The sequence below is a fragment of the Triturus cristatus genome, chromosome 8 (assembly GCF_964204655.1).
Source record: "Triturus cristatus chromosome 8, aTriCri1.1, whole genome shotgun sequence".
NCBI lineage: Eukaryota > Metazoa > Chordata > Amphibia > Caudata > Salamandridae > Triturus > Triturus cristatus.
Window position 1 is genome coordinate 462,767,886 of NC_140591.1, and position 26,957 is coordinate 462,794,842.

The 26,957-nt window shown below is 41.9% G+C and overlaps 1 protein-coding gene across 5 annotated transcripts in view; it reads left to right on the top strand.

The window, feature by feature from the left end:
• The window catches only part of PHF11 (PHD finger protein 11), a 438,587-nt gene that overhangs the window by 141,504 nt on the left and 270,126 nt on the right, over positions 1 to 26,957 (top strand). For all 5 annotated transcript variants that reach the window (XM_085621915.1, XM_085621916.1, XM_085621912.1 and 2 more), the window contains exon 7: positions 16,848 to 16,882. In XM_085621915.1, the coding sequence (XP_085478041.1) occupies positions 16,848 to 16,882 (35 nt within the window). The remainder of the gene's footprint in view (positions 1 to 16,847; positions 16,883 to 26,957) is intronic.

A 26,957-nucleotide genomic window follows, 5' to 3' on the forward strand; every position in this document is an offset into this window, starting at 1 on the left:
CAGTCCCAAGTTATCTGTTTACGTAAAAGTCTTGCCGGAAAACAAACAGCAGAAGCAGCCGAGCCGGTTTAGAGGTCTGCTACCTCCAACAATCTTTACCTAAAATAGAACAAACTCCACCTTTGGCAGCCAAGATACAACGGAGAGCCATTGTACTCTGTACAATCAATGTTTGATGAGCCACTAGTTTGTCAGAGATCAATCTTAAGGTGATTGCAGTTGAGTTTGTTTCTTCATCCAATACTTAAGCAACTTGCTGTTTCTCAAAGAAGGATAGTCCTGTTGCATAGCTTGGGATCAGGATAGCAAAGAACTGGGTACTCTTTGGGCTGTCTGTCCATGGTATCAGAGGCTAAGTGGAAAGAATTTTTTATTGCTGTAACAAAATAGTTGAGATAGCATGATCCTGATCATTCTTTCGGTAACCAGGCATAAACTCTGTTCCCACATACATAGTAGGTACCAGGCCTCTCTATGGCCCCACGACATGCCAGCAAGTATCCTTTTTAGGTCTCGCCTAGCGATAGCAGCGCATGCGTGGCTCTCGCTATTGCGAGTACCTTTTGGAATCGATTTGCCGAGGGCTTGAATGCACGCGTTTGCATGGACAAACATGGCTGCTCTTGCCATTTGTCCATAGCAAACAGCATGCGCGTGTCCAAGGGACTGTGGACAGTTCGACGCCATCTTGCGGCATTTTCGTTGCTATGACAACTAAAGCTTCTTTCGTTGTCATAGCAACGAAAATGCCGCAAGATGGCAGCACAGTGATGCTGTAGCCAGTGTCCATTTTTTGTTCCAAAGCAGCTGCAATCACCAAACTGGACGCCCGCAAAGCTCCTAGTGAAAATGTTTTTGGTGTGTTTTATCAGCATTAAATTGGTAGGGAATTAACAAATAGAAGCTGGCTGTACAAACTGCCGTGGGTATGCAGTAAAAGAGGTGTGAATATGCAAATCAGGAGGCGTGCCCGATCAGTGAATGCATCCAGAGGCCATACCCAAACAGAGCCCTTATGAATGGGGTTGAGAGGGATTGATGGCGGGGCGTGGCTTCTGGCAACAACGGGGACTTATCTGCCTGCGGACAGCGCTGCCTGGGAGGCCTCGCTCATTGCCAAGTTCACTCCTTGCCTTATGCATTGGCAGGCTGGCAGAGGGACACAGAGGGGACGTCCAGTGGAGCGGAGAAATGGCTGGAGAAAATCGGCTTAAAAAGCTGAGTGCGAACAGCACGCACCACCCGACTCGCCAGCGCCGAGCCCGCTGTCGGCGACAGCCAACGCCACCCATGACAACAGCTCAGAAAAGGTGACTCTGAAGGAGATAGGGCTTGTCCGCACATGTGCCATCATAGGTAAGGTGCTGGCGGGTGTGAAACACGACGGCTTGCGCAGTGCAAAACTTTTGATGAGGTCTTCCTTACTTGGGAAGTTCACGCCGTGCACCATTTTAGCATAAGTTTTGTTAGTCTAATAAAAGTTTCACGACTTGAGAGTTTTGTAAACTTTAAGATAATCGACCTGACAGCATTAAATAAATTCATTAAGTACTTTTTAAAAGGCTTTCACATTTGGGCCAACGCAACTAAGAAACATTTAGGGTAACTTTTTAGCTTCTCACGGTGAAAAGACTTGGAGGGAAGGTGGTCTAGAGCTCATACTGCTGATCTCGGAGCCTGAAAGTGTGATTAATAATCCCAGCTTCGTGACTTATCCGAAGCTGTTTGATTCTGGGCAAATTACTCTATTTTTCTGTGCTACAAGCTGAATACTGTATACTGAGTTAGGTACTGTATACCAATCTCAATCATTAACCCCCACGCCCCCCACACACACACACAAACATACCATAGTGTTTTATGTGCAGCACCAATGGTTTGAGATGCCCTGCTGCTATAAAGCTTTGGTTGTAAAATGATCTTAAGGTCTGAGTCATATAGCACCTAATATTACAAAACTATTTATTTCTAGAGTTGTTCTCTCTGCTGAGCATAATTCTAGGTGGCGATTAAGGGGCAATTTTGCGCTATGCATGTCAAATTAGGCACTTGCTTAGTTGCACATGTGGGATACGCATGTTTGTTGCAGCTCTTTCACCCACAGTGTCCGGCAGGCATCATGTGCATTCATGTTCCAGTTATTCCATAATGTACAATGCTGGGAATGGAAAAAGTTTATTTTGGGATCCCATACATTGGGTGTAGCTAAAAGTGGCAAAGTCCTTGGGGGCAAATACCTGCAGGCCATTGTCATGTAGAGCGAATTGACGCTCTACCAATACGTTATTTCTGACAAACTCTGCACCAAAGACATAAGGACATTGTCAACAAGAAAATAAAGTAGCATTAAATCAGCAATAAGCTGATTTACTGCACTTAAATCCTTATATATATATATATATACTACATGGTACATAGAAGTGTAGTTAAAAATAGTAAATGGTATACTTACCTCTAAATACTTATCTTCACAATATTTAGGTAGTCAATTTTTTTTAACAATACATTTTATTGAGTTTACAACCTCCAGTGGGCAAACCCCAATATGCGTCAGAGAGGCAAATAACAAAATGCGAGGACAAAGGATACTGGAGAGGGTCTCACCAGAATATCTGTAACGCATTTGGTCCAACAACCCACCCCACCCCTCGCCCCACACCCCGCACCTCAATTCCCAAGAAGAACAATATAGACGAATATTATCACAAGAAATAAGTCCACAGCTGCAACCAAGAAAAAGATTAGACTGGGGAGTCACTGACAACCAGCCGCTCAATAGGGTCAGGGTTAGCAGGCTGTACAAGGAAGGACAGGTCGATACCCCTGTATTTTGCTCACCTAGTCCAAATTTTCCCATGTTTCTGTGGGCACCCCGTGCCTGAAATACCGCCACCTCGGCCGACATACATTTGTCTAAGGCCGTTTTCCATGCCGCCACCCCAGGAGGGGAGGGAGATTTCCAATGCTGCGCGATGTCGCGCTTGGCCAAGGTGAGGCCTAGGAACAGAAGATGTCGCTTGTATCTATTTCCCCCCGATGTCTTCGGTGCCGTGAAGAAGTGTAAGTCTAGTGTCTGCTGGGATGTCCCAACCCAACACCCACCTCAGACAGGACAACACACCCGACCAAAACTGTTGTAGTGCGCCGCATCCCCAGACGGTGTGGAGAAACGACCCATCCTCAGAGTTACAGCGAAGGCATGTAGGGGACCGAATAGCTCCCATCTTCCACAGGCGAAGGCGAGTGTAATATATTCTGTGTATGTATTTAAACTGAATCAGCCTGTACCGAGAGGAGACGGCAGCATATCTAGGGCTGGCAAGGGCCTCTGTCCAATCATCGTCTGTCAGGGCGGGTAAATCTGCCTCCCACGCCGCCCTAGTCTTATGTATGTTCGTCTTGGAGTGTGTAGTCAAAGTTTGATAGATTTGACGAATTTTGTGTCCTCCTAGATCCCCCGGTAACAGTCTACCCTCCAGTGGGTGGAATTCGGGCAGGGACTTAAGGTGCTTTATCAGGGGGGACAGGGCATGGCGGAGAGCTGAAGATACTTATGAAGCTGAGATTTATGAAGGTCAAACTCCTCCTGCAGCCTCTGAAAAGATTTCAGTGTGGGCCCACGCATCACGTCTCCCAGCGTAGAAATTCCTATAATATCCCACTTATGAAATCTGGTTAGAGTGGAGACGGGCCGGAGGTGCATTCCCTGCCAAAGGGGAGTTATGCCCGTCAACATGTCCCACCAGCTCATGCTCCGGTACACACGTCGCCAGACCTGAAGTACAGTACGGCAGGCCGGGGGAAGGGCTTCTAAGGGCGAGTTACTGTATAGAAGACCTAGCAGTGGGTATTCTGCCAGGAAGAGCCGTTCCACAGCATAGGCCAGATCAGTTTGGGGGTTGTACCACCAGTCGTTGATTACTAGTAGCTGCGACGCCCAATAATACGCCCGAACTTCAGCTGCCGCAATCCCGCCACAATAAGTGGACTGGACAAATATCGCCAGGGCCACCCTTATCGCCCCTCCCCCCCCAGAGGAATCTGTTGAGAAGCGCATTGATTTGAAGGAACCACGACGGGGGGATAGGGTATGGGTAATTCTGCAGCCTATAAAGCAAGCGTGGTAAGGACACCATTTTAAAAATAGCAGACCGGCCGTATAATGATAAGCGAGCAGGGGGGCCATGTTGCGCGACCACGCCGAGGTGGGACATCTGGTTATATGGACACCAAGGTATTTAAACCGCTCGTCCGCGATAACTAACTGTGCGGCCCAGGTTTGATTCCCCTGGTCGCCACAGATAAGAGAAACGATTTGGCCTGGTTGGCATGGAGGCCGGTCGTGTCGCCGAACACACGCAGAATCTCAAGCACCCTCGGCAACCCAAGGATCGGAAAAGAAAAACAGCGCGTTGTCAGCATACAGTGCTATCCTGTCCGTGCATTCAGGCGACCAGTTCAGTCCCCGATAAATCGCATCAAGGCGCACCCACGCAGCCAAGGGCTCTATAGCTAAGGCGAAGAGGAGCGGGGAGAGGGGGCAACCCTGCCTAGTCCCTCGGCAGATGGGGAAGGCAGCGGAATGGTAGCCGGCCACGTGAACTGAGGCTGTAAGATCTGTGTATAATAACTTTACATAGGAGCGGAGGAATCTCGTCTTGGCCCCCAAACGTGAAGGCCCTGGCGGAACCCCAAATGGATCCCCCCCCTCCCAACATCACCCATAAGAACTCAAAACAGGGAAGGCGTGTAAGGTCTCGCCCCATCCAGGAAATAGCATAGGCCCCCAATTCACCAGAGCAAAATACCCCCAACATATGTCCGCAGCCTGCGAACCCCTCAGTCAAATGAGAAATGAACCAGGGTCTACATATCCAAGAGTGTCCCTGCACCAGGGTCGTCTTAGTCCGTAGCATCTCTCCTATTCTGGGAGCGCCAGTTGGAACGGGATCGATGTTGTCAAAGTGACGCGTCTCCACCCTGACTGCCGTTCCGGTGCGAGCCCTGGGAGGAGTCGGAGTCTGAAGGGGGGTGGAGAGTGTGACTTGAGGTGGTGTCGCTCATCGGTCCACGCAAATACCTCCTCAGGGGTATCGAAGAAGTGTGTTTTCGAATTGTGGATGACCTTCAGGCGGGCTGGGAACATGAGCGCATAGGAGAGGTTCAGGTCGCGCAGCCGCCACTTGGCCGCCACAAAGGATTGACGCTGCTGCTGGACAGACCGCGTGTAATCCGGGAAGGCAATGATGGGGTGGGACTCAAAAACCATTCTGTCCTTGTGTGTCCTGGCAAAGCGAAGGATGGCATCACGATCAGCGTAGTTAAGGAGGCGAGCAATTACTGGCCGCGGGCGTTCCCCGGGCGGTGGCTTCCTAGTCAGGGCATGATGAGTCCTCTCGATCATGAAGCAGGAGGAGAGGTCCTCAGGGGGCAGCAACGTCTTGCGCCAGTCTGTGAGGAAGCCGCCCATTGAGGTTCCCTCGCAACCCTCCGGAAAACCCACCAGACGGATGTTATTGCGGCCGGCCCGCCCTTCCGCATCTTCGGCTCTCGCAGCCAACTCTTTGGACACCATGGACAGCTTATCTACCTAGGTAGTCAATTTTTAGGCTTCGATTTTTTGGTAGGTGGATATTTTTGTGCTTGATACTTTTACATACGAGTCAAGAATCACATTGGCTCCCAGCTCCTCCCAGTCTTGCTCCTTCTCCTCTGTTCAGATCCTGCTCCTGGTCCTTCTTCTCCACTTCACCATCATCTTTCTGGTCTCCTCTCCCTCCTGGTTCTTCCCCGAATTACCATCCTCCTCCTACTGGACTTCATGCTCATAGTCCTTCGCTTACTCCTGTACTTCTCCTCTGCCTCTCACTTCTGATCCTCTTGCTCTTAGCTTTCCTCTGCATGCTAGTCCTGGTCCTTCTCTGAGCCCTGGTCTTGGGTTTCACCTCCTTGTGCTCCTGACACTCCTCATGATCCTCACTTGACATCTGGCCTCATCTCTTCTAGTCTTGATCCTCGTCCTCCTTCTAGTGCATACGATCCTTCAATTTCTGGTTCCCCCTAGGCCTGGCTGTCCCCATCCTCCTTGTGGTCCAGGTCTTCCTCCTCTTCCTCCTGGACAGGCTCCTGGTCTAACTCTTACTTGTGGAACACCTCCTAGTCCTTCTCCTCGTCATAGATCTATGGGCATCCAGCAAGTTTCAGGGTATAATAGTGGTAAACTTACTGGTGGCAAATCCATTTGCTAGAGAGAGAATTATCCTGTCACAGCTTTGAAGCTCCATAGAATAACGGAGAGGGTTAGTATACCTGCTTCCAGTGCTTAATGTCTAAAAACAAAAAGTGCCAGGGCTCTTTTCATATGGCCACTGCAGCTTGCACCACACATTGCCCCAGCTATACTGCTGATGATAGAAACAACACAGCTACTAACCATCACACTCCGACAGGTTCTGACTATTCAGACTGTTTCAGACCCCAAAGATATAAGAATAGATTGGGCGGCAGGTAATAGGAATTTTTCATGTGTGTTGAATGAATAATTAACTGTTGTTGTGGTCAGCTCTAAATTAGCCAGACAGCGCCACTTTGTGGCATACTGCCACAAGGGCCGATGTTGACAATGATTTTCCTGTGCAAAGCACTGGAAACCACTGGCTCAAATTAAGCACTGCCTACTTCAGAACATACCAAATAACTTGAAGATTACAGTTCTGTATTTTACATAAAATAGCTCAATGGATTAATGCGTCTCTTTGCTTTGATTCTTGGGTTACCTGCAGACCAAGAGGTACAATCCAGGTAATTGCACATATAGGCAGGTACATCCACAAAGACCTACACATTTTACAAGCACAGCTTTAGAGTGACGAATATGTTTTCCAAATGTCATTGTGTGTCTTAGAAACTTGTGAAGGGACACACTTTTTTGCATTGATGTCTGTCTGTGTTCGGCATCAAGGTGTTAGGTTGCAGCTGTGATCCCTCGACATATAACTTTTTCCCACCATTGTATGACAAAGGGTGGAACTTTGGATTACATTGTTTTCTATAGACGCACGCCACCTATATATAAACAAGCGTACAGCGATGGGTGTGATACTCTGACTGCGATTTCAAATGCACATTTTGGGATTGTTCTACACATATAACAGTGATTCACGCCTATGAGGAAGTTGCTGCAACTCATAGAAACCATTTGAAATATTATTTCGCCACTTTATAGGTATTATCTCATGTTCCTATTGGGATTTGAAATCACACCCTCTACAATTTGGGCTGACTGTCGCCTCGACTGTGAAAGTGGGACTTGTCTGATATTGAAGTATTTTGCCCTGATGAAGTTCCTATTAAAGGAACGAAACGCGTTGGCTGTTGTCCTGCCATTTTAATTTAAGAAGAATAAAGACATCTGATTAGAACATACTGACTGTTGTGATTCCATCCCTGGTGCTGCCTTCACTTCTTTCAAGCATCCAGAAGGGGCACACCTCTGTTGGAATCCATGGCTGTATGTGTGGACACCCAGCAAAAGGAAAGGGTCCACTGTTTGTACAACTCCAGAATTTATATACAGTATTCTCTTTTTAGAGACCTTTCCTTATAGCCTAGAAGTGGGCGGAAGGCTGGTTATGATTGATAGCTTAACACCCATGGCTGCCCCCTCCAGGCATACTCACACAGTGAACCAACTGAGCAGGGTTGCTGCGAAGAGGACCGGCCAGACCCATCTAGTGATGGCATAACTGGTATGCTACCCACTACTTCAGTCTCAGTCTATTCCAGTGGGCAGCATGAGCAGCTGCATCCTGATGGTGCATTTCATTGGCAGAAGGAGGAGCACTGTGAGTTGTAGGTGCAGGAGATGTGCAGTTCACAGGAGCTGATGAAGGATAAGGAGCACTTGAACTCCAAGCACTGTGTTGCTTCGGATAGCAGGTGCATGAGTGTTTCAGATTGTAAGTTAAGTGTCTGTCGGTTCACTTGTCCCCTTGCGGTGTGATACATGGATCGGGAAACCGACTTAGCCCCCGCATGCCTTTACCACACAGGCTTAATCACGCAGGCGACATTACCATGCAGAATTTTACAACGAATATGCTTTTACCACGTATGCCATTACAACGAGTTTCGTTATAAAGGCGTGATTGGTAAAGGCATATTCCTTGTAAAAGTTTTAAGGGTTATTAGAACATTGGAATGTTGGGAGCTCTATTGAAGACAATGTAGTGCTCCCTGCTTCTACGTGCCAGTAAATGCCTGCAGAGCAACATTCCCAATGTTTCACAAAGGCCTCTCGGAGCTCGAGGGGATTTAAATCCCCTCGAGCTTCGAGAAGCCTTTGATTTAGAACATTTTGCCCTCTAGTGGCAGACCGTTCTAATAGCCTTATAGCCATTCGTAGCAGGGCTATACCGGCTATTAAAGTCCCATCCCTTGTTAAAGTCCCTCGCCTTCGGCTCGGGCCTTTAACTCGGGAGCGGGCCTTTAATAGCCGGTATAGCCCGCTACGGCGGACTAAAAGGCTATAATATATGTAAATGTTAACGGTTTTAAGTTTGTGTTTTTTAGATGTATACATAGATATATATGTGTGTGTGTGTGTGTATATAAATATATATGTGTGTGTGTGTGTATAGATTATGGAAAGTTTTTTTGTTAAAGAGTTTGAGGGTTTTTGTGTTGGAGGACTTTTTAGGGTTGGGGTTTGGGCTTTTGGATGGTAGGTGAATTTTTAGGGTTTAGGGTGGGTTTAGGATTTTGGGTAGCAAGTGTAATTTAGGGCTTAGGGTGGATATGGGTTTTTGGGTGGCAAGGGTAGTTTTAGGGTATAGGATGGGTATGGGTTTTTGGGCGGTAATGGTATTTTTAGGGTTGAGGATGGATATGGTTTTTTGGGTGCTAAGGGGTGTTTAGGGTAGGTATTGGTTTTTGGCTGGCAATGGTCATTTTAGGGTTTACGGTGGGCATGGGTTTTTGGGTAGTAAGGTTATTTTTAGAGTTTGGGGTGGGTATGGGTTTTTGGGAGCTAAAGGGTTTTTAGGGTTTAGGGTGGGTATGGGTTTTGGGGTGGCCTGGGTAATTTTAGAGTTTGGGTTGGGTATAGGTTTCTAGGTGGTAAAGGTATTTTTAGGGTTTAGGGCGGGTATGGGTTTTTGGGTGCAAAGGGTTTTTTTGGGATTGGGTGGGTGTGGGTTTTTGGGTGGCAAGGTCATTTTTAGGGTTTAGGCTGGGTATGGGTTTTTTGGTGGCAAGGTTATTTTTAGGGTTTAGAGTGAGTATGGGTTTTTGGATAGTAATGGGTTTTTAGAGTTTACAGTGGGTATGGGATTTGGGGTTGTTAGAATTTTAGGATTTAGGGTGGGTATGGGGTTTTGGGTGCTATGGGGTTTTTAGGGTTTAGGATGGATATGGGTTTTTAGGTGTTAAGTTTTTTTAGTATTTTGGGTTTGTATGGATGTTTGGGTGGTAAGGCTATTTTTTAGGGTTTATGTTGGGTATGGGTTTGTGGGTGCTAAGGGGTTTTCAGTATTAGGGTGGGTATGGGTTTAGGCATGGGAAGGGTCTATGCATGTGTGTATGCATGTGTGTGTGTATGTATATGTGTGTATGTATATGTATATTTAGTTATATATATATATACATATACATATGTAAATACATTAGAAATATATACACATATATGTAAATATCTCTCTCTCTCTCTCTCTCTCTCTCTCTATATATATATATATATATATATATATATATATATATATATATATTCACTTAAAAAACCATAGGTTTCACACATGTTATAGTTAGGTGGACATTTCACTCGTAAAAAACCAATGAAATTCTCCCGTTATAGTTACTTCAGATAACTATAACTCGTGCGACCGCAATCCACTGCTGATGACGTCACATATTACATCACTCATGACATGGTCAGTGGCATCACTCATGACATCATCCTTTTGATAGACTGGCGGTCGCGCGAGTAATAATTATCTGAACTAACTATAACGGGGGAATTTCATTGGCTTTTTACGAGTGAAATGTCCAGCTAACTATAACATGTGTGAAACCTATGGTTTTTTAAGTGAATTTGCAAGGTTTTTAAATGATAATTCCTAACTATAACGTTTATGATACCTATGGTTTTTTCAGTGAATTTGTACGGTTTTTTAAATGCTAAGTTATGTATGTATTATTATTTTTTTTATATATTTATTTTACAATAAACTACGTATTAAAAAAAAATATTTTTTTTGGGGGGGGGGGGGTTTCACCGTGCGCGCACGGTGCGCGCACCCCCGCGATTTAAAAAAAAAAATTAAAATTAAAAAAATGTTCTGCCTTCGGGGTCCTTCAGGGACCCCCTGACAAAGGCTAGGGGGTCAGGAACTCTCTACCCTGCCCCCTTATCACGTTCGCCACCTTCCTTTTTCAGTCTCGCACTGAAAACAAACAAAATGGCGGCCGACACTTCCTGATTTCGACCGATTCGAACGTTGACTAACATGTAACCACCAATCAGAATTACGCTCGCGCACGTTAGGGTGCTCGCACGGTGCGCGCACGGTGCGCGGCTATAGATATGTATATGCTTTTAACTGCAATTTTCTCAGGAACTACTGAACAGATTGACTCCATATATGCAAAAGGCACATCCCTGACCTGAGGACTACCTCTCTGCCAAATTTCAAGTTATTCTGTTCAGCCGTTCGGGCTGTACCTTCGACTAAAGGTCCTATGGGAAAATGAATGGGGAAAACGTGTTTTGGGACCCCCCTTTTTTCTCACCCCCCACTTGACGAATCACCCCGAGACTTTCAGGGTAGGAGCTGAGCAGAGCGCCCCATTAGTTTTGAAAATTTCGCGAGGATTCGTCAACCGGCGCCAAAGTTATTCAAAATAGAATTTTCAGATTTCCTATGGAAACACAGTCCTAACTATAACTATCTACTGGCGACCGCCAGTAGATAATATATATATAATATAAAAATATATATATTTCTGTTAAAAGCAAACATAATGCATTTTGTTATACGTACCTGGTAAGTTTTTACCATGCATAAGCCTTTACTATACATGCCTTAACGCAAATTTAGCTGTAAAAGCATGCACGGTAAAGTCAAATGCGTGGTACAGACCTGCATACTGAAGACTTGCGTGGTAGTGTAGCGGTTGTTGTAAAGACTGCATTGTAAAGCCATGTGTGTTAATGACTTGCGTGGTTCTGTCATACATCTGCCTGGATCCAGGTAGGCAGCCTATGACACTTCTCAGTGGTGTTTGTGTGAGCAGAAACTGACGTGCACCTCCCTACTTGTCCTGGAGTGTGAATTTTTGTTGCTGGATCTTCAAATGGATCATGTGTCTGGGTTGTAGATTGTGAGGGGCTTTTATTCGGCTATTGGATAAGGCAGCTTCAACCTGGCAACTTAATCTGGTGATGATGCAAATTAGTTGTTTGCAGTACTCTGGAGTCACATCATCATTCAAGTGCAAATCAAGGCTTATAATGTAGTATGGGATGATGTAAGACAATCTCATAAGAAATAAACATAGTTTTTTATAAAGGGTGGCTCACTTGGGTGGTTTTGACACCTTTACTAGCATTGAAGGCTTGGCTCGTGGCAAAGGTATGCCAGTACTGTTGGGCAATGAAAGGGAAACAGAGAAAACCAGTGGGTCCTTGAAACACAAAGGGTGCCATCTCGATTAACATGCGTGACACCATGCTATAATTGGGATAAACTTGGAAGTAGTTCTCTGGGGGCAACCAATCTGTCTGGGTTGTCTCACCACACACTATCAGGATCTCTTTTACAATTGCACTACTGCCATTCATTCATTCATTTCACTGTCCGAGCCACACTCTTGAGATCCAGCAATATCTTTTAGGGTGGGCATATGGGATCAACAACCTGAGACACATGTACAGTGACTTTAGATGTGGGTTATATAACAGTATAACAGTAATGTTGGCAGTGTGATCAGAAAGAACATGACCATTGGATACTTTGTCCTCACTGGATTGATCAGCGGCACATTTAACATTCACAAATATGGGCCTGATTTAGAGTTTGGTGGATAGGCTCAAGAGCCACTGCATGAACAGGGCGACTGCTTGCATCCCTGCTGCAGCGCCTCACACTGCAATCACAGCACTCGGGTACTGCGGCACTTGAAAACTGCGAGAGAATGATGGACTGAGCCACAGACCAAGGTCTTCAGAAACAAACTTAAGACTTTCAATGAGTAACTACTATGAGGTGAACTTAAACTGAAATTTTGAGCTGATCTATACCTGGAGGATGATTTGAGAGTACTGTACATGTGCGTAATCAGTGCTTTGTCCGATATTGCGATAAGGATTATTGATGCTGGGGACTCGGTCAGCATGAGGTGGATACCGAAGGGTGTAGAGTCTCAAGGAAGATCACAAACAGGATAACAGCCCTAATTGATATGTGTGTAGTATTACATTGTGCTTCCAATACATAAGATAAACACTAAGCTGGAGAATACATTATTGTGTCTGTTGTTTGTCTGTTGACTTCTGGTCTCTTGTTTCCCACACTACCTTCTTGAGAAGCCTTTAACTTCTTGCCTTCGCTGCCCTTAGATTCAAATGCAGAAAGGGTGTACTTAAATACGTTTCCAGGGCATATAAGGGTGGGCCTCAGGACACAGGCGGCATCATGGTTGGGGCCTAGTAGCCTCCATCTGCCATATGGCTCCTGAATGGGGTCTGGCACACTCATTCTCTCTGATTGATGTGTTTGTGTACCACCCATCTACAGAGAGGCAGCAGGATTCTCAATGACATTGTAGCCATTCACTTCAAGTTGACAGGAAGACATGTGGGTTATGTGTTTGTAAAGAAATAAATGGTTTCCAACTTCGATCAGTCGAACATAGGTAATGTACTGGCATTCAGTGGGGGGATGGCTGAAAAGTAGTCGGACACCTCCGACTGACAGTGAGAAGTTAAATGTGGGAAAAGAAAATAAGCTTCTCATATAATCAGCATAGAGGTGATAGGAGAATACAAACACTAAGATGATGTCACCTAAGGACATGGCTTTGCAAGAAGAAAAGAAAATGACCTAAAACTGAACCTTGTGAACTGCTGGCAAATGGAAAGGTTGGTGAAGATGCCATTGATCACAGAGAAAGATTGATTCGACAGGAATGAAAACATTCAAGTTCTCTGTGACACAGAGAGTGATGGTGCTGATTGCAAGGGAGAGTGGTCAGGTGGAATCAAATGATGTAGAGTAGTGCAGGCCTAATAAGTATGTAGGAGTGGTGACCAATGGTGAGTGCAGATGATAAAATGGGTTAATAGAGAGAGGACTGTTTCCTTGGAAGGGAGAGCTTGTAGCCTATTTCGAAGGTAATTTATTAAGTTGTTAGTCGTAATAACTGAGGTTACTTCGTTTGATACAAGACGTTGCAAGATTATGGAAAAGAAGGAATTTGTTAAACTGGATGTAAGTTGTGAAGTTTTTAAATGGTAGGGTTTTGTAAAGGGCTAAACCAGTTTTTATATGAAGCATGGGGGGTTATTTATTTAAGCAAAGAGAGTGGTTAAAATTGAGGTTAAACCTGTGAGCTCCCCCCCCCCCACGCTCACCTTCTCCCTTATGTCTTTTCTTTTCAAGATAGCACCATGACATCTCAGTTTAGGTTTTGTTATTAATTTTTCTTAGGAATATGCTCAAGTTTCCTTTTTCTGTTCCTCTCACGGGAGGGTAAACTGTAAAGCACCACAAGAATGGGACAGCAACAGACCACGATGAAGTTGTGTCAATTGTCAACGATAAGTCGCCATGGACCTACTGTAAAGCTGTATCCGTCAATAGCTATTTGTATAATGAGGCGAAATGTACTTATGGCGTTTGTGGCTCGTGTATTGCACTTATTGCACTCCCTGTGACAAAAAAATTCAATAAAACAGATTTTGAAATAAAATTGAGGTTAAGTAAGACTGGTTTTTAGATGAGAGAGCAAGGGGTTTAACAGTTCGAAAGGACTGAAGTGATTGCAAGGGGCGTAAGAGGTTTGGCAGTCCCAAGTATGGCGATTATCCAGCTGTAAGACAGAAGAAGTATTAAGGGTTCTCATGAGAACCACGGGTGTCACGTAGAAAGCGGATGGGGCTCGTAGAAGAGTAGTGGGGATAATTCTAATGTTTATGATCTTGGAAGAGAAATAAGAGGCAAATTGAGGTGGAAAAAGGAGACCAAGCAGTGGAAGGGCATGGTGATGATAGAAGTATATTGGTTATGCAAGAGTGTTGTTGAGGGTGTGATTGTAAGGTTTTCGTCATTTGAAAGTATTCAGATAGGCTGTGGTCAGTGCTGGTTGAAGCCCTGGCAGGTCTACTTCATACACCTCAAGATATTCAGCAAATTTAATTTTGCTCCATATGTGGATACTTTTATAATACCCTCTACAGTCTGTGCTCTCTTGCTTCCATCCTTCTCGCAGGGCAGAGAAAAGGAAGCCTTGGGATTGGACTTTAGGAGATCCCAAAATCTGTGAGGAACTCCATTCCCTCATTCACCTTTGATTGGCATCCTGTAGGTGTGAAGGAAAAGAGATAAAATGTGCAATACTCAGTACTGCAACATCTACTAAATGTGTCTAGGGTCGCACTGCAGCTCTCAGTGGTTGATTTCCTTTTAGATGAACCCTGAACCATATGCACCATTTTCAGCAGTCTCAACAGAGAGGGCAAGGGCGGGAGTCTGAACTAACAACTCATAATTCTGTTTGGGTTTGATGAACAGTGGAAGGAGATGCTGAGTACGTTTTCACATATGTAAAGATGCTGTGAGAGTGGCACGTTCCTACCAACACAAAATGTGTCTCATAATTTGAGGCAAAGGATCTAGAAGTGAACCGGTTTGCATTGTGGACTGTACAAAAATAGGACTTCTCCTGCATGACCCCAACCTTTGTTAATCATTGCTGAATACCGCTTACCCGAGCTCATTCAGTAATAATTGCCCCTAGTTTTGTAATTGGTGCCTGGATTAATTATCTTTACTTGTGTAATTAAGCTAAACATTGAGCCATATTCATATTTTTTTTTTATTTTTAATTGAAGGCATTGCTTTGATTATTACATATTGGATTACACATAACGTACTGTTAGAAATAATTCCTTGTGATATATTGTACCACTCTTCAGTAGTGCTTCCATAATAATATTAACAGGGTATTTGGAGTCTTTTGTGGCTGTTACCTCTGGAAACGTGAATTTGTAGGAAGAATTAAAGCAATATTGGGGTTGGTTGCTGCTGGGTTAACAGTGTCCCTCTCAGTTAAAGGATTTTGGTATCCTCTGTAATACAAGTGACTTCACACCAGACTGTCTTTCTCTACATTACAACCAATGAATTGACAGTTAATATGCTTGAAATATCACCCATATGGGTATTTAGGTCTATGCTTGCTTGTTTTCTTTAAGAGCTCATTTACTCTGCCGGAGTCTCTTGGAGCTCGATAAGCAGTACAAAGATTTAATTAAACTACCAACCTTTTGCGATATCAGTCACATTGCCATTTTTAACATCTTTATTTTCAAATGTTTTACACCTGAAGCTGCTAACCCAGCAGTCATTATAAAGCAACGCTCTGTCCCGGGCTGACCAGGCCGTCTTTTTAGCTCCTTAAATATGCGCGTGACGCAGGCTCCGTGGCCACCCTTCAGGAGCAGCTCGTGAGTGGAGGAGGCCTGCAGTGTAGCCGGGAAGCACGTCCACATCTCGCTATCGGCGCACGCCATCTTGGCAAATTGCAGGAATCGCCCGACAGCCCCCGAGCCTCGTGATAAGTTAGGGCTTGGTGGTACGCTGTTTGCCATAATCATAGGTTGGACACGGCTTTTGTGTATCCCATAACATTGGCAACGAAACGCTTGAATTTATGGTCGCCTGTTACAGCATTTCTTGATATATGTGCCAAGAATTCCTCTCAGTTATGTCCTTCCCAACAAGAAGTTCTTAAACCCCCCTGACTCTCTAAACGTTCTCGATATTTTTCATAATTTATTTAAGATGTATCTTTCCTTGCTTTGCTTATCATTTTATATGCTGTTACTCATGGTATCGTTCCGTACATTCTTCATATGGTATATGTTGAACAATTTTTTATGAGGTTACTATTTGGTATTTTTCATAGACACATTTGTACCCATCAATAAAATTTTCTTGAACTAAAAAAAATAAGTTAGAATCGATCACCCAGTGTTCGGCAGCCCTCGCCTCTCCCGGCCATCAGCGACGTTAACTCTCGGATCTGAAAACACGGCTGTAGCCATTGGATGGGGAAGGATATGCTACTTTGACTTCATGCACGAAGAGCCAGGTTTTTAGTGTCTTCCTAAATTGAGCAGAGTGGGCTCCAAACGCGCGTTGGAAGGGGTACTGTTGCAGAGTTCTGGGAGTTCTGCCTTCAGCCCTTTTAGTTGTATCTAGGGGCTACAAATAGGGCTTGATTTTGTGAACTCGTAGAACAGAAGGGGGCATACTTAACACAGTTTTGTTGGGAAGAGCGGGGCCAGCATTGCTGTAAATCCGATGTGCCATATGCTCAGTGTTAAACCTAATGGGTTTCCAGATGGACAGCAAGTGAAGCTGCTGCAAATACACCTTCAAGTTTTCGCAAGTTGAAAGTCAGTCGCAGCGTTGCATTCTGAATAGTTTACAGATACCTTTCTTTGGAAGTTGTCAATAAATCGAATTGCAAAATTGCAATTACAGAATTGTTTTCTTAATTTATTGTTTTGCTATTTGATTTCTTACTGTGCCTTTTACTCTATTGACGTGTATTTTTTTTTCCCTTAGGAAAACAAAATTGAGGTTTTGAATACACCGAAAAGGTAAAGACATGCAATTCTCCGTTTCTATGTTTAAATATTGATGTTACCCATTGAAGCTAGTGATTGAGATGCTTGGACGGAATACTCAACAGCAGTTACTAGCAATGTTAGATTATTAGCGTTGTCCTCCCTTTTATACCTGTCACTGTCACATTTATCCTGTCCCTCTTTTCCAGTATAGAATGATTCTCTGCTTGTCAGCTTCTCAGTTCTGCTTGTCATGTGAGGTTCCTGAGCAATGGTGACCATTAGAAGATAGCCTGACCCTTTCACCCTCTGGTGAGTTGAGGCAGCCTGAATTCCAGGACTCAGTTAGAATTGTCGTTCTACATAAGTACTGTACTTTGTCAAATATAGTGCTTTCACTTCAGCTTCTCAGGTATAGTTTGCACACTGGGGCTCTGGAATAGTATTTAACGCTTAATTGCAGGCGCTCTTCCATGCAGTAAAACTCCACCCCAGCTAAGGGTGGCCAAACAATGACTTTCACTTTTATTCATCATCATTCTTCACATCATTTTAATCCAAACTCATTTGTTTTATAGAACTTCAGTGTTCAGTGCCACAAAGCAATTCACGGACAGGCGCCAGCCTATATAAGAGAAAGGCTCGAAATATATGAACCTAAGCGCGCCCTGCGATCGTCCGGATCTTTCTTGCTATCCTGTCCACGCTTCAAGTTAATAACTAAAGGAGGCAGATCTTTTTCAGTTCGGGCTCCTACCATCTGGAATAAGCTACCTGAGGCACTTCGCAGAGAACCCAATCTTCTCCATTTTAGGAAGTCCTTGAAAACTTTACTCTTTAAAGACGCATTTCCCATCCAATAGTCGGTCATCAGATTAGACACCTCTATATTCTTATTTCATCTTTGGTGTTGTACTTGGTCAGTAGCGCTTTGAGACCTGTCGGTGAGTTGGCGCGATACAAAACCCAGTTACAATTACAATTTTGGCGTGTATAATAACAGTTATAGAACCGCCTGTACTTTCCATGCAATACATAAGGTACCACCGATAATGAATCGTGCAACATTTAACTCTATTCTGACCTGGAATCCATTCCCATGTGCTTGATGACCGGAAATTATATCTAGTTGGACTCCTCAATTATTCTAAGTTACTTATTACAAGTTAAGTGGAATGCCATGTGGAGACCAGCGGCCGCCCCACTGCATTTTGAGCAGTGAAAAAAGAAAAAGAAAATGATGATAACATTACGTTATTATCATTTTATTTTTCTGTTGTCAGGCATTTATTTGTGTGTGGCGGGGCTTGGCTTGGCTGTCGTCACAGGAGTGGTAGGCACTTAAGTGCGCATGACTGTTTGGCTGTCCATGTTGGGCCGGCCAAACAGTCATGCGCACTTTGCATGTTCCCCCACCAGGCTGTAATACACAGCCTGGTGAGGAACGTGCATAGGCTCCCACTGCCTGTCTAAGTGCCGAACCACAGCGCTCAGACTAATAACAACACTGCATTGCAGCATTGTGATTGGCTTAGGGGAGCCTGGGTGTGCTTCTTGCTTTAAGCAGGTTCAGCAGCAAGGTAAGTAACTTTTTAAATGAATTTTTCTATTCACCCTGCCTCAACCCTGCAACTCGGTGGCAGCCTCCACTGGTGGAGACTCGCAGTGGCTGCAGTTTCCATTACTGGTTGGTATCTCTGCATGGAATTCTCTTTATTAAGAGTTCAACCCCTCAGAATGAAGAATAATTGTGCCAACACAGAAGTGCTATTTGGTATTTCACATTTTATTCCCTATTCTCAAGGGTTTAACACACATATGTACTACCTGCTCTAAGCAGGTGGTAAATGTGTGCGGGAGTGGATCCAGAGAGGGTAGGGAAGGGAAGTTAAAGATTAGTTCTGTCAGAGGACGCAATGAATGCTCCCTCCCCACACCCTTGCCAAACAAAAAAAACAGGGTTTCATAGAGGACAAGGCTTGTCTGCTGTTGCCGCTAAAGCCTCATGCAGTGTTACTGTCCGTTAATATGGGACACCCAGGAAACCAGGTGCGGGAACCCCAGGCCAGTCATGATCAGGCAAAACTGAATGCCATACAATAAATGGATTTTCTCTGAGTGAGTAAAAATTCATTCATTAACACTCCAAATTAATATTGACATAAGAATTTGTAGAATTAGCATCTTGTATCTAAATTTATTTTGATGTATTGTGCATGCTACTTCAAGTATTACTTTGTGGTAGAACTTTTAGGGTGAACGTTTCTTTAAAATTTTCATATGTTGCTAGGTGTGAAAATAATATTATGTTTTAAAACTGCACAGTTTTTAATGAGGCGGTGGCTGGTGGAGGCAATGCTCCTTGCATGCTCCACAACCATGTAGCCTGGAGAATAAATTCTACTTTAAAAACGTATTGCCTCCTTGATATGTAGATTCTTTTCAGTGGTTTTCGCTAAGTAAGCTGGGATGACTTGAGCAACTCTGCCTTCGTCACTGGATTGAGATATTATTATACACCCATCTCAAATGAGCACAGTCAAAATCCACTTCCTATCAGGGATAGGTTATTTTAGGAAACAGCCTTTACTCCGAAGTTTTGACTTCGTAGTACATTTGCCACGCATTTTCTGCATCTTAAAGACTGTTGGCACGCAAGTCTTTAAAACACAAGACAAAACCACGCATTTGAGGATAATTAAAAAAGGCGGCTTTGGGGGTCTTCCCCCAAAAATATAATATGTTCAAATACTACCAAATATGTTAACAACAAATGGAATTAAAAAATGTATTAAGAGTTAATGTATACATTTTGAACAGTGGGTGGCAGTGTTACACTGGGATAGAATTTTTCAGAGACAGTAAGCGTGGTAAAAGTATGCGTGGTAGTGGAATGCGTGGTGAAGGTGTTATTAACGTGAATTAATGTAAATGCATGGTAGTGGTATGTGTTGTGAAATGTGCGATGTAAAGACGTGCGTGGTGAAGGAAGGCGCGGTAATATCACACAACAGGTTATTTTGCATTACATAAGCATAGCTCTGCAGGATCATGGATTTTATCACAATGAGTTTGCCAATAACACTGAGTATGTTTAAGTTTTATAAAGTGCTGTACTACTCGCAATGGGGCATCCTAATACTAAGACCAGGAGAACCGCTTTTACGTAGATGAGAAAAAGGGTTCCTGAGTAATAGCCGGATTTTATATTTCTGAAATGTTCCTTTAAGTTTCTTCCTTGTTTTCAAAATACATTAAAAATGAATGAAAAATAAAATAGCATTTTAATTGTCTTTTATAGTTGCAAATATCTCCTTTTATGCCTGCGAGGAATTCCCCAAACGATTCTTGACCAACATAAATGATTTGACTACTGCAGATTTCTCTGTGACAAATGCGGAGAAATCCTAAGTATTAAATGCCACAAAAGGGATGAATAAAGGGCAGTTGTAGGACAGTATATCGTGAACAACAATATAATGACACCAGAACATCATGTCAAAAATATCATCTACAGAAATATCGAGCTAACATACTTTTGTATGTAAGCTACCAAAATATTGTGTCAAAAATATTGAGGAACAGAATGTTGTCAAAAAAGGTTGGACTATTGAAATTTTAACATATGTAGCATTATGAGTAACTTATTAAAACATTAAACAAGAAAGTATTAATATAATTCAAAATAGGATTGGAATTCCTGAGATTTTTGATTGGTAAGAACTGTGTGAGGCATGATTGACTGTAGAAACACATGCTTTGCGTACTGCTGCCATCTAGGGTTGGGTCTGGAAGTTTGCAAGTTGTTTTTCTTTGAAGAAGTCTTTTGAGTCACAAGGTAGAGTGACTCCTCCTCTTGGAGATTTCGCTAATAGGCATCAACTCCATTGTCAGATTGTTTTCTTTCCGCTGTTAGGTTCGTCCGTGTGAGACTGTGCTCCAGTTCGACACCGTCATGGCCGGTTCATACAGCACTATTCCTCTTGTCGGTATTGTTTCGATTGCATTTTCCATCTTTGTATCGAGGTATATCTTAATCGCTCGTAGAGTCACTTAGACCGCAGCCCCTACAGGGCCTCGCCCTTCGGGTCCTTTCTTCGGTCTCCATCAAGTTCTTAAGAGATTGCCTTGCTGGTGATGGAACGGATTCCCTTCTGCTGCCCTCGCTGCCATGCCAGGCAGTTGTCTCGATTAGCACAAAAGATCTGGAAGTTTGCTTTACAGAATAACAGTCAGTTGCTTGCAGAGTACATACCAGGAGTAGAACATCATCTGGCGGATCTTCTCAGCAGACCACGCCAACAACTCCAAAGTGGGAAATAAATGTCCAAGTCCTACACCCATTCTTCCAACAATGGGGCACCCGGACATATATCTATTTTAAACACCACAAAATGCCAAAACTTCGCCGCCAAGTTCCAACATCCACAATCCAAGCGCAATGCACTATGTATCAATTGGTCAGGGATATTTGCTTATACTTTTCCACCTCTCCCCCTTCTTCCATTTTTTATTTGCAAACTAAAACAGACATCCCTCTCATTAATACTAATTGCTCCACAATGGGCCAGACAACCATGGTACACAACACTGATGGAGATGTCGGTAGTACAACATCAAATGTTACCCAACTGACAAGATCTTCTCGCGCAAAACATAGGAGCAATACTGCATCTAAATCTCATCGCTCTCAATCTTACGATTTGGCTCCTGAAGTCTTAGAATTCAGATAGCTAAATTCACCAAAAAAAGGAATGGATATCGTAAAAGAGGCAAGAAGACACGCAACAAGAGCGTGCTACGCAGCAAAGTGGAAACGCTTGGTTTATTAATGCCATTAAAAAGACATTAATCCTATACAAGCATCACCTCAAAATATAATAGGTTACATGCTTCATTTACAAAATGCAGGCTTGGCTTTTACCTCTTTTAGAATACATCTTACAGCATTAGCTGCTTATCTTCAAAATAGAGAACAAACATTTCTATTCAGAATTCCTGTATTTAAAGCTTTTTTTGCAGCGACTTAAGAGTTATTTCACCTCAAGCACCACCTACACCTATGTGGAATTTAAATATTGTGCAAACAAGGTTAATGGGTCCCCCATTTGAACCATTGTTTACATGCCAATTGCAGTTTCTATCATGGAAACGCACGTTTCTTATTGCAGTTACATCACTCAGAAGAGTAGGGGAAATTCAAGCATTGACGTTAGAAGAACCATTTTTTCAAGTACATAGAGACAAAGTGGTTTTAATAACTAACCCTAAATTCTTACTTAGAGTAATATTGCATTTTTACATGGCACAATCCTTAGACTTACCTGTATTCTTCCCTCAGCCAGAATCAGTAGAAGCAAGGGCGCTACATACATTAGATGTCAAAAGAGCACTAATGTGCTATATAGATAGAACACATTCTTTCCGTAAACCACTATAACAATTTGTGTCATTTTCAAAACCACATATCTAAATCAGGTATTGCACGATGGTTAAATGTATCCAAACATGTTATGCTAAAGCCAAAAGGACACTCCCTATTCCACCAATATTCCCATTGCTGACTTATGTAAATCAGCTACATGGACTTCTCGACATACATTTACGAACTATTATTGTGTAGATGTTATGGCAAGACAACAAGCAAATGTTGCTCAAGCATTACTACATGCTTTATTTCATACAAATGCACTAAGCACAAGTTAATCACCGCTTACAAGGAGAACTGCTTTTTAGTCTATGCTAAGCACATGTATCTACAGCCACACATGTCATCAAATGGTGAATGTTACTTACCCAGTAAGCATATGTTTGTGGCATATAGTGCTATATATTCACATGCGCTCACCCTCCTCCCCGTTTACTTGTGTTCTTTTCATATATATACATATATCATATATTCACTACATGGGCATCTCTATAGCATTCGCTATCCTTTCACTCCATTCTCAACCACCAAACGGAAAACAATCTAACAATAGAGTCGATGACCATGCGCAATGCAAGCAAGAGTCACTATAACTCGTGACTCAAAGAACTTCTTCCATGAAAAATAATTGGGCACTTCCGAGCCCAACATTAGATGGCGGCCTTGTGCTGAGCATGTAAATATACAGGACTACATGCCACAAACAGATGCTTACTGGGTAAGTAACATTCAAGTCCTTGTGTAAACATTCCTACACAAAAGAAAAGCCAGCAATCCAGGGATCCTTATCACTGCTTCAGTTTATTACGATGGCTGACGCGTTTCGACCTAGCAGACTTTGTCAAAGCCTCAATTGGTGGAAGTGGTCAGGGAGCGGCAAATCATTTTTCATTTCATTAAATTATCAAAATTAATATTGTGAAGTAAATAACATCACATTTGCTTGTATGTATATATATATATATATATATATATATATATATATATATATATATATATATATATATATATATATATATATATATATATATATATATATATATATATATATTAAAGCAACTCGTAATATGTCTCCCTTTTGGGAATCACGGGCGCAGACCTCTTGTAGTGCCAAACAGTTTTATTAAATTATTTCCCCATCGATGTCCAGACACGTTTCGGCCGTCCAAGCAGCCTTGATCACCTGACCACGCGCTTGGGCAGGCCCGTTTTTAAAGTGCAAGTGCTCATTAAATTTTCAACAAACATAGAAGACATACTTATTGTCAGTCAAATACAATGTAAACAAATTACGTAAATACATAGTCATTTTGGCAAATGCATAGACTGTATCACACTGTAAATAGAGATTCAAGGCCCAAATGCCAATAGTTATACAGATAAAATTTTCTGCATACATCTCTTTACTAGCAGGCTATATATGTATATATAGATTGATATATATCCATATCCAAACCGTCTTGGTCCAATGTGGACAGAGAGGTGCTCTATCTTTTGGCTGTGAGTTAACTCCCCCGGCAGGACCACGCCAGCAATATTTTCCAAGGTCTGGCACCTCCGCACCATAAAGAAGGGAACGCACTCCCATTCAAGTTATTAACTTTTTTATTTTCTCTTAGGAGTACAAACACCCACCGCATTTCGGTCTGCTCCCAGACCTTGATCACAGGTTATTTTTCCCTCAAAACCTGTGTGCCATTTATTTCCTGTTGTGATACATGACATCATTTCCCATTTATGCAATGCATCATGGTTCTTGTAGTTAATCACATTTATGAAAAAATGTTTACTAAAGTGCAGACATGCTGTCGTGCAAATATGCTTCAAAGTGCAAAAAGTGATGTGTTTAAATACGCTACTGTGAATAAATAATAGATTTAGAATCAATCTTTAGAGACGGCTAAATTGCAGTTCTCTGGATCAGTCTTTTTTCAATTATATACTTTTTTCATATACTTTTCTTTGGTTCTGATCAGATTGTTCCCTTTTGTCCTTTTTATTTGTTGTTTTTTTTCCTTTATGTTTGTTCCTTCTCGTTTGGCTCATCTCTTATTGTCATTCTATTTTTTGTAATTTGAAATGTCAATTGATGTTTGTTAGATTTAATTTGATGTCAAATTGAATTTCTTCACATTAAAACATATTATTTTATAATCATAATCTTCCCTCCAGTGGGCTGTGACCCTGATTTAACATTTATGTGATGATTTTTGCCTTTTGTTCCAAATAGATTTTTTTTTATATCTGTTTCATCAATTGTCTTAATTTTTTGCATTCTTTTTTCCAGTCATGCATGCCAACTCAATCAATTCTAGATGTTATTTTATTTGTTATATTTGTTTCTTCTCCCTTTCCATGGGTCATAGTTTTCATATACTCTACTGATCTTCTTGAGTTTCTTTTTAAAACTGTTTATAATGCTTGTGGAATTCCAATTTATTGATTCCAGCTTGTTACATTTTCCGTCTTTCTATCTCTTGATTATAATGGGGTTGAAGTTGTTTTTTCTATTTTTCTAATAGATGTACATAAAGTTCCTCATACTGTTCGAGTCCCCTCTGGTTTAGAGTTCTCGATGAAAGGCTATGTCTGTATTCTTTTTCCCTCAATAATTTCTCTCATTACCTCCTCTTTCTGGTACTTGTTCTATTGCGTAATATCTTAATCCTTCCCAGTTGCTGTTGTGATGTTCTTCCACATATTTAGCAACTGCATTGCTGTGATCTTTATTTGATGTTGATCTGATATATTCCAGAATTCGTTTTTCTTTTTTTTTTCAGTTCACACGTCGTGCACCCCACATATTTCATTTTACATGGGCATTCAATAACGTAAATTACAAATTTGCTCTTGCAATTAATGTGCTGTTTAATTTTCCACATTGTTCCATTTTGATTTGTTTCTTATTTGTTGAGATTTTACAAACTTTACATTTGTTGCAGGACCAAAATCTTTCCGTTTGCATCCATGTTTTTTGGTGGGTCAGTCTGAAATGGCTAGGCGTGAGCTAGTCTCTTAAATTATCTGCGCTTCTATATGTAACATTGGAATGATTCTCAACTATTCTAGCCACTGTGGAATCCAGCTCTAATATTGCCCAGTGTTTTATTCAGGATTTTCAAAAATCCATATGATTCAGCAGAATAAATTGTTATAAGTCTTATAATATTTTTTTTAATCCAATTCTTTTATTTTTGAATTATGCACAATTTCAGATTTTTTGTTGTCGTTGCCTTCTCAAGACCTTCTATGACCACAGTTTTTGGATATCTTCTGTCTTTGAATCTTATTTGTGTCTCATGACTGTGTTTTTTAAATTCCTGTTCCAATGAGAAATTTCTACGACTTCTTAAAAATTCCTCATAGGGGATACTCCATTTCTGATTTTTTTGATGGAAGCTTTCAGCATGTAAAATGGCATTCTTTGCTGTTTCTTTTTTGTGTAAGGTAGTTTGCAGTGTGTTATTGTGTACAAATATTTCTACGTCCAAGAAATCTACTCTATTGTCACTAATTTCAAAAGTTAGTTTAATATTTTCTGAGTTGTTATTCAGTATAGTAAAAAATTCCTCAAATTCTTCTGTTGTTCCATCCCAGATTAAAAAGAGACCATAGATAAAACACAACCACATTATTGTTTTCTCAGTATATGTGTCATGTTCAGGTGCCCAAGCAAATTTTTTTTCCCATCACAAGGTTCGCATAGTTAGGTAGAAAGAAAAATCCATGGCAGTCCCTCGCAACTGTTTAAAAATATCCATATTGAACAAAAAGATGTTATTGTATAAACACATAGATATCTCTGAAAGCATTTTATTTTGCTTAAAAAATATTGACAAGCCTTCAAACCTGTTTGATGTTCAGTGCTCGTATAGAGTGATATCACATCCATGGTTACCAATTTCTAAGAGGTTTGCCATGGTATCCCATCCAGTCTTTTTAATAAGTCAGAAGTGTCTCTTGAATAGGAATTGAGATCTTTGACTAAAGTGGCTAGGAAATTATCAATATAATTGAAGACAGGTTCTAAATCAGAGCCTTTTGCAGATACTATAGTTCTCCCAGGTGGATTTTTACTGTATTTATTAATTTTAGGTAGGAAGTATATTGTGGCCATCACAAGATGTTCCGTGGTCAAATATTTAGATTCCTCTTCATCTGTGAAGTTTAGGTCTACCAATGTCCTCAGTTTGGATGTTAAGATTTCTTGAATTTGTTTTGTTAGATTGTTAGTTAGGCAGCTGTAGCATGTCTTATGTCTCTTGGCATTTTTTATATAATTTGTTTTATTGAAAATAAGGATATTACCCCCTTTGTCAGCTAATTTTATTTTGATTGAGTCATCCTCTTGCAGATGTTTCAATGCTTTTCTCTCTTCGGGGGTCTGATTATTCCTACATTTTGTTTGTTGAATTCTATAGAGATCCTTTACTATTGCATTGTGAAATAAATCAAATTTATTTCCTGGTGGAAGGATTGGATAATAAAATGACGTAGGTTTTTTTCCACTTTCACCTGCTCCTTATGGAGGAAATTCGTTTTCAATATCTCTTAAATCCTCAGCTGTTAAATCATTTTCTATTGCCAATAAGTTCAGTAATGTTGGTCTGTCGTCTGCTATCAGACTGCTAGATGGTTTATCTTTCAAATTCTCTTTTTCCTTCTTTGTTTTTTCTGCAC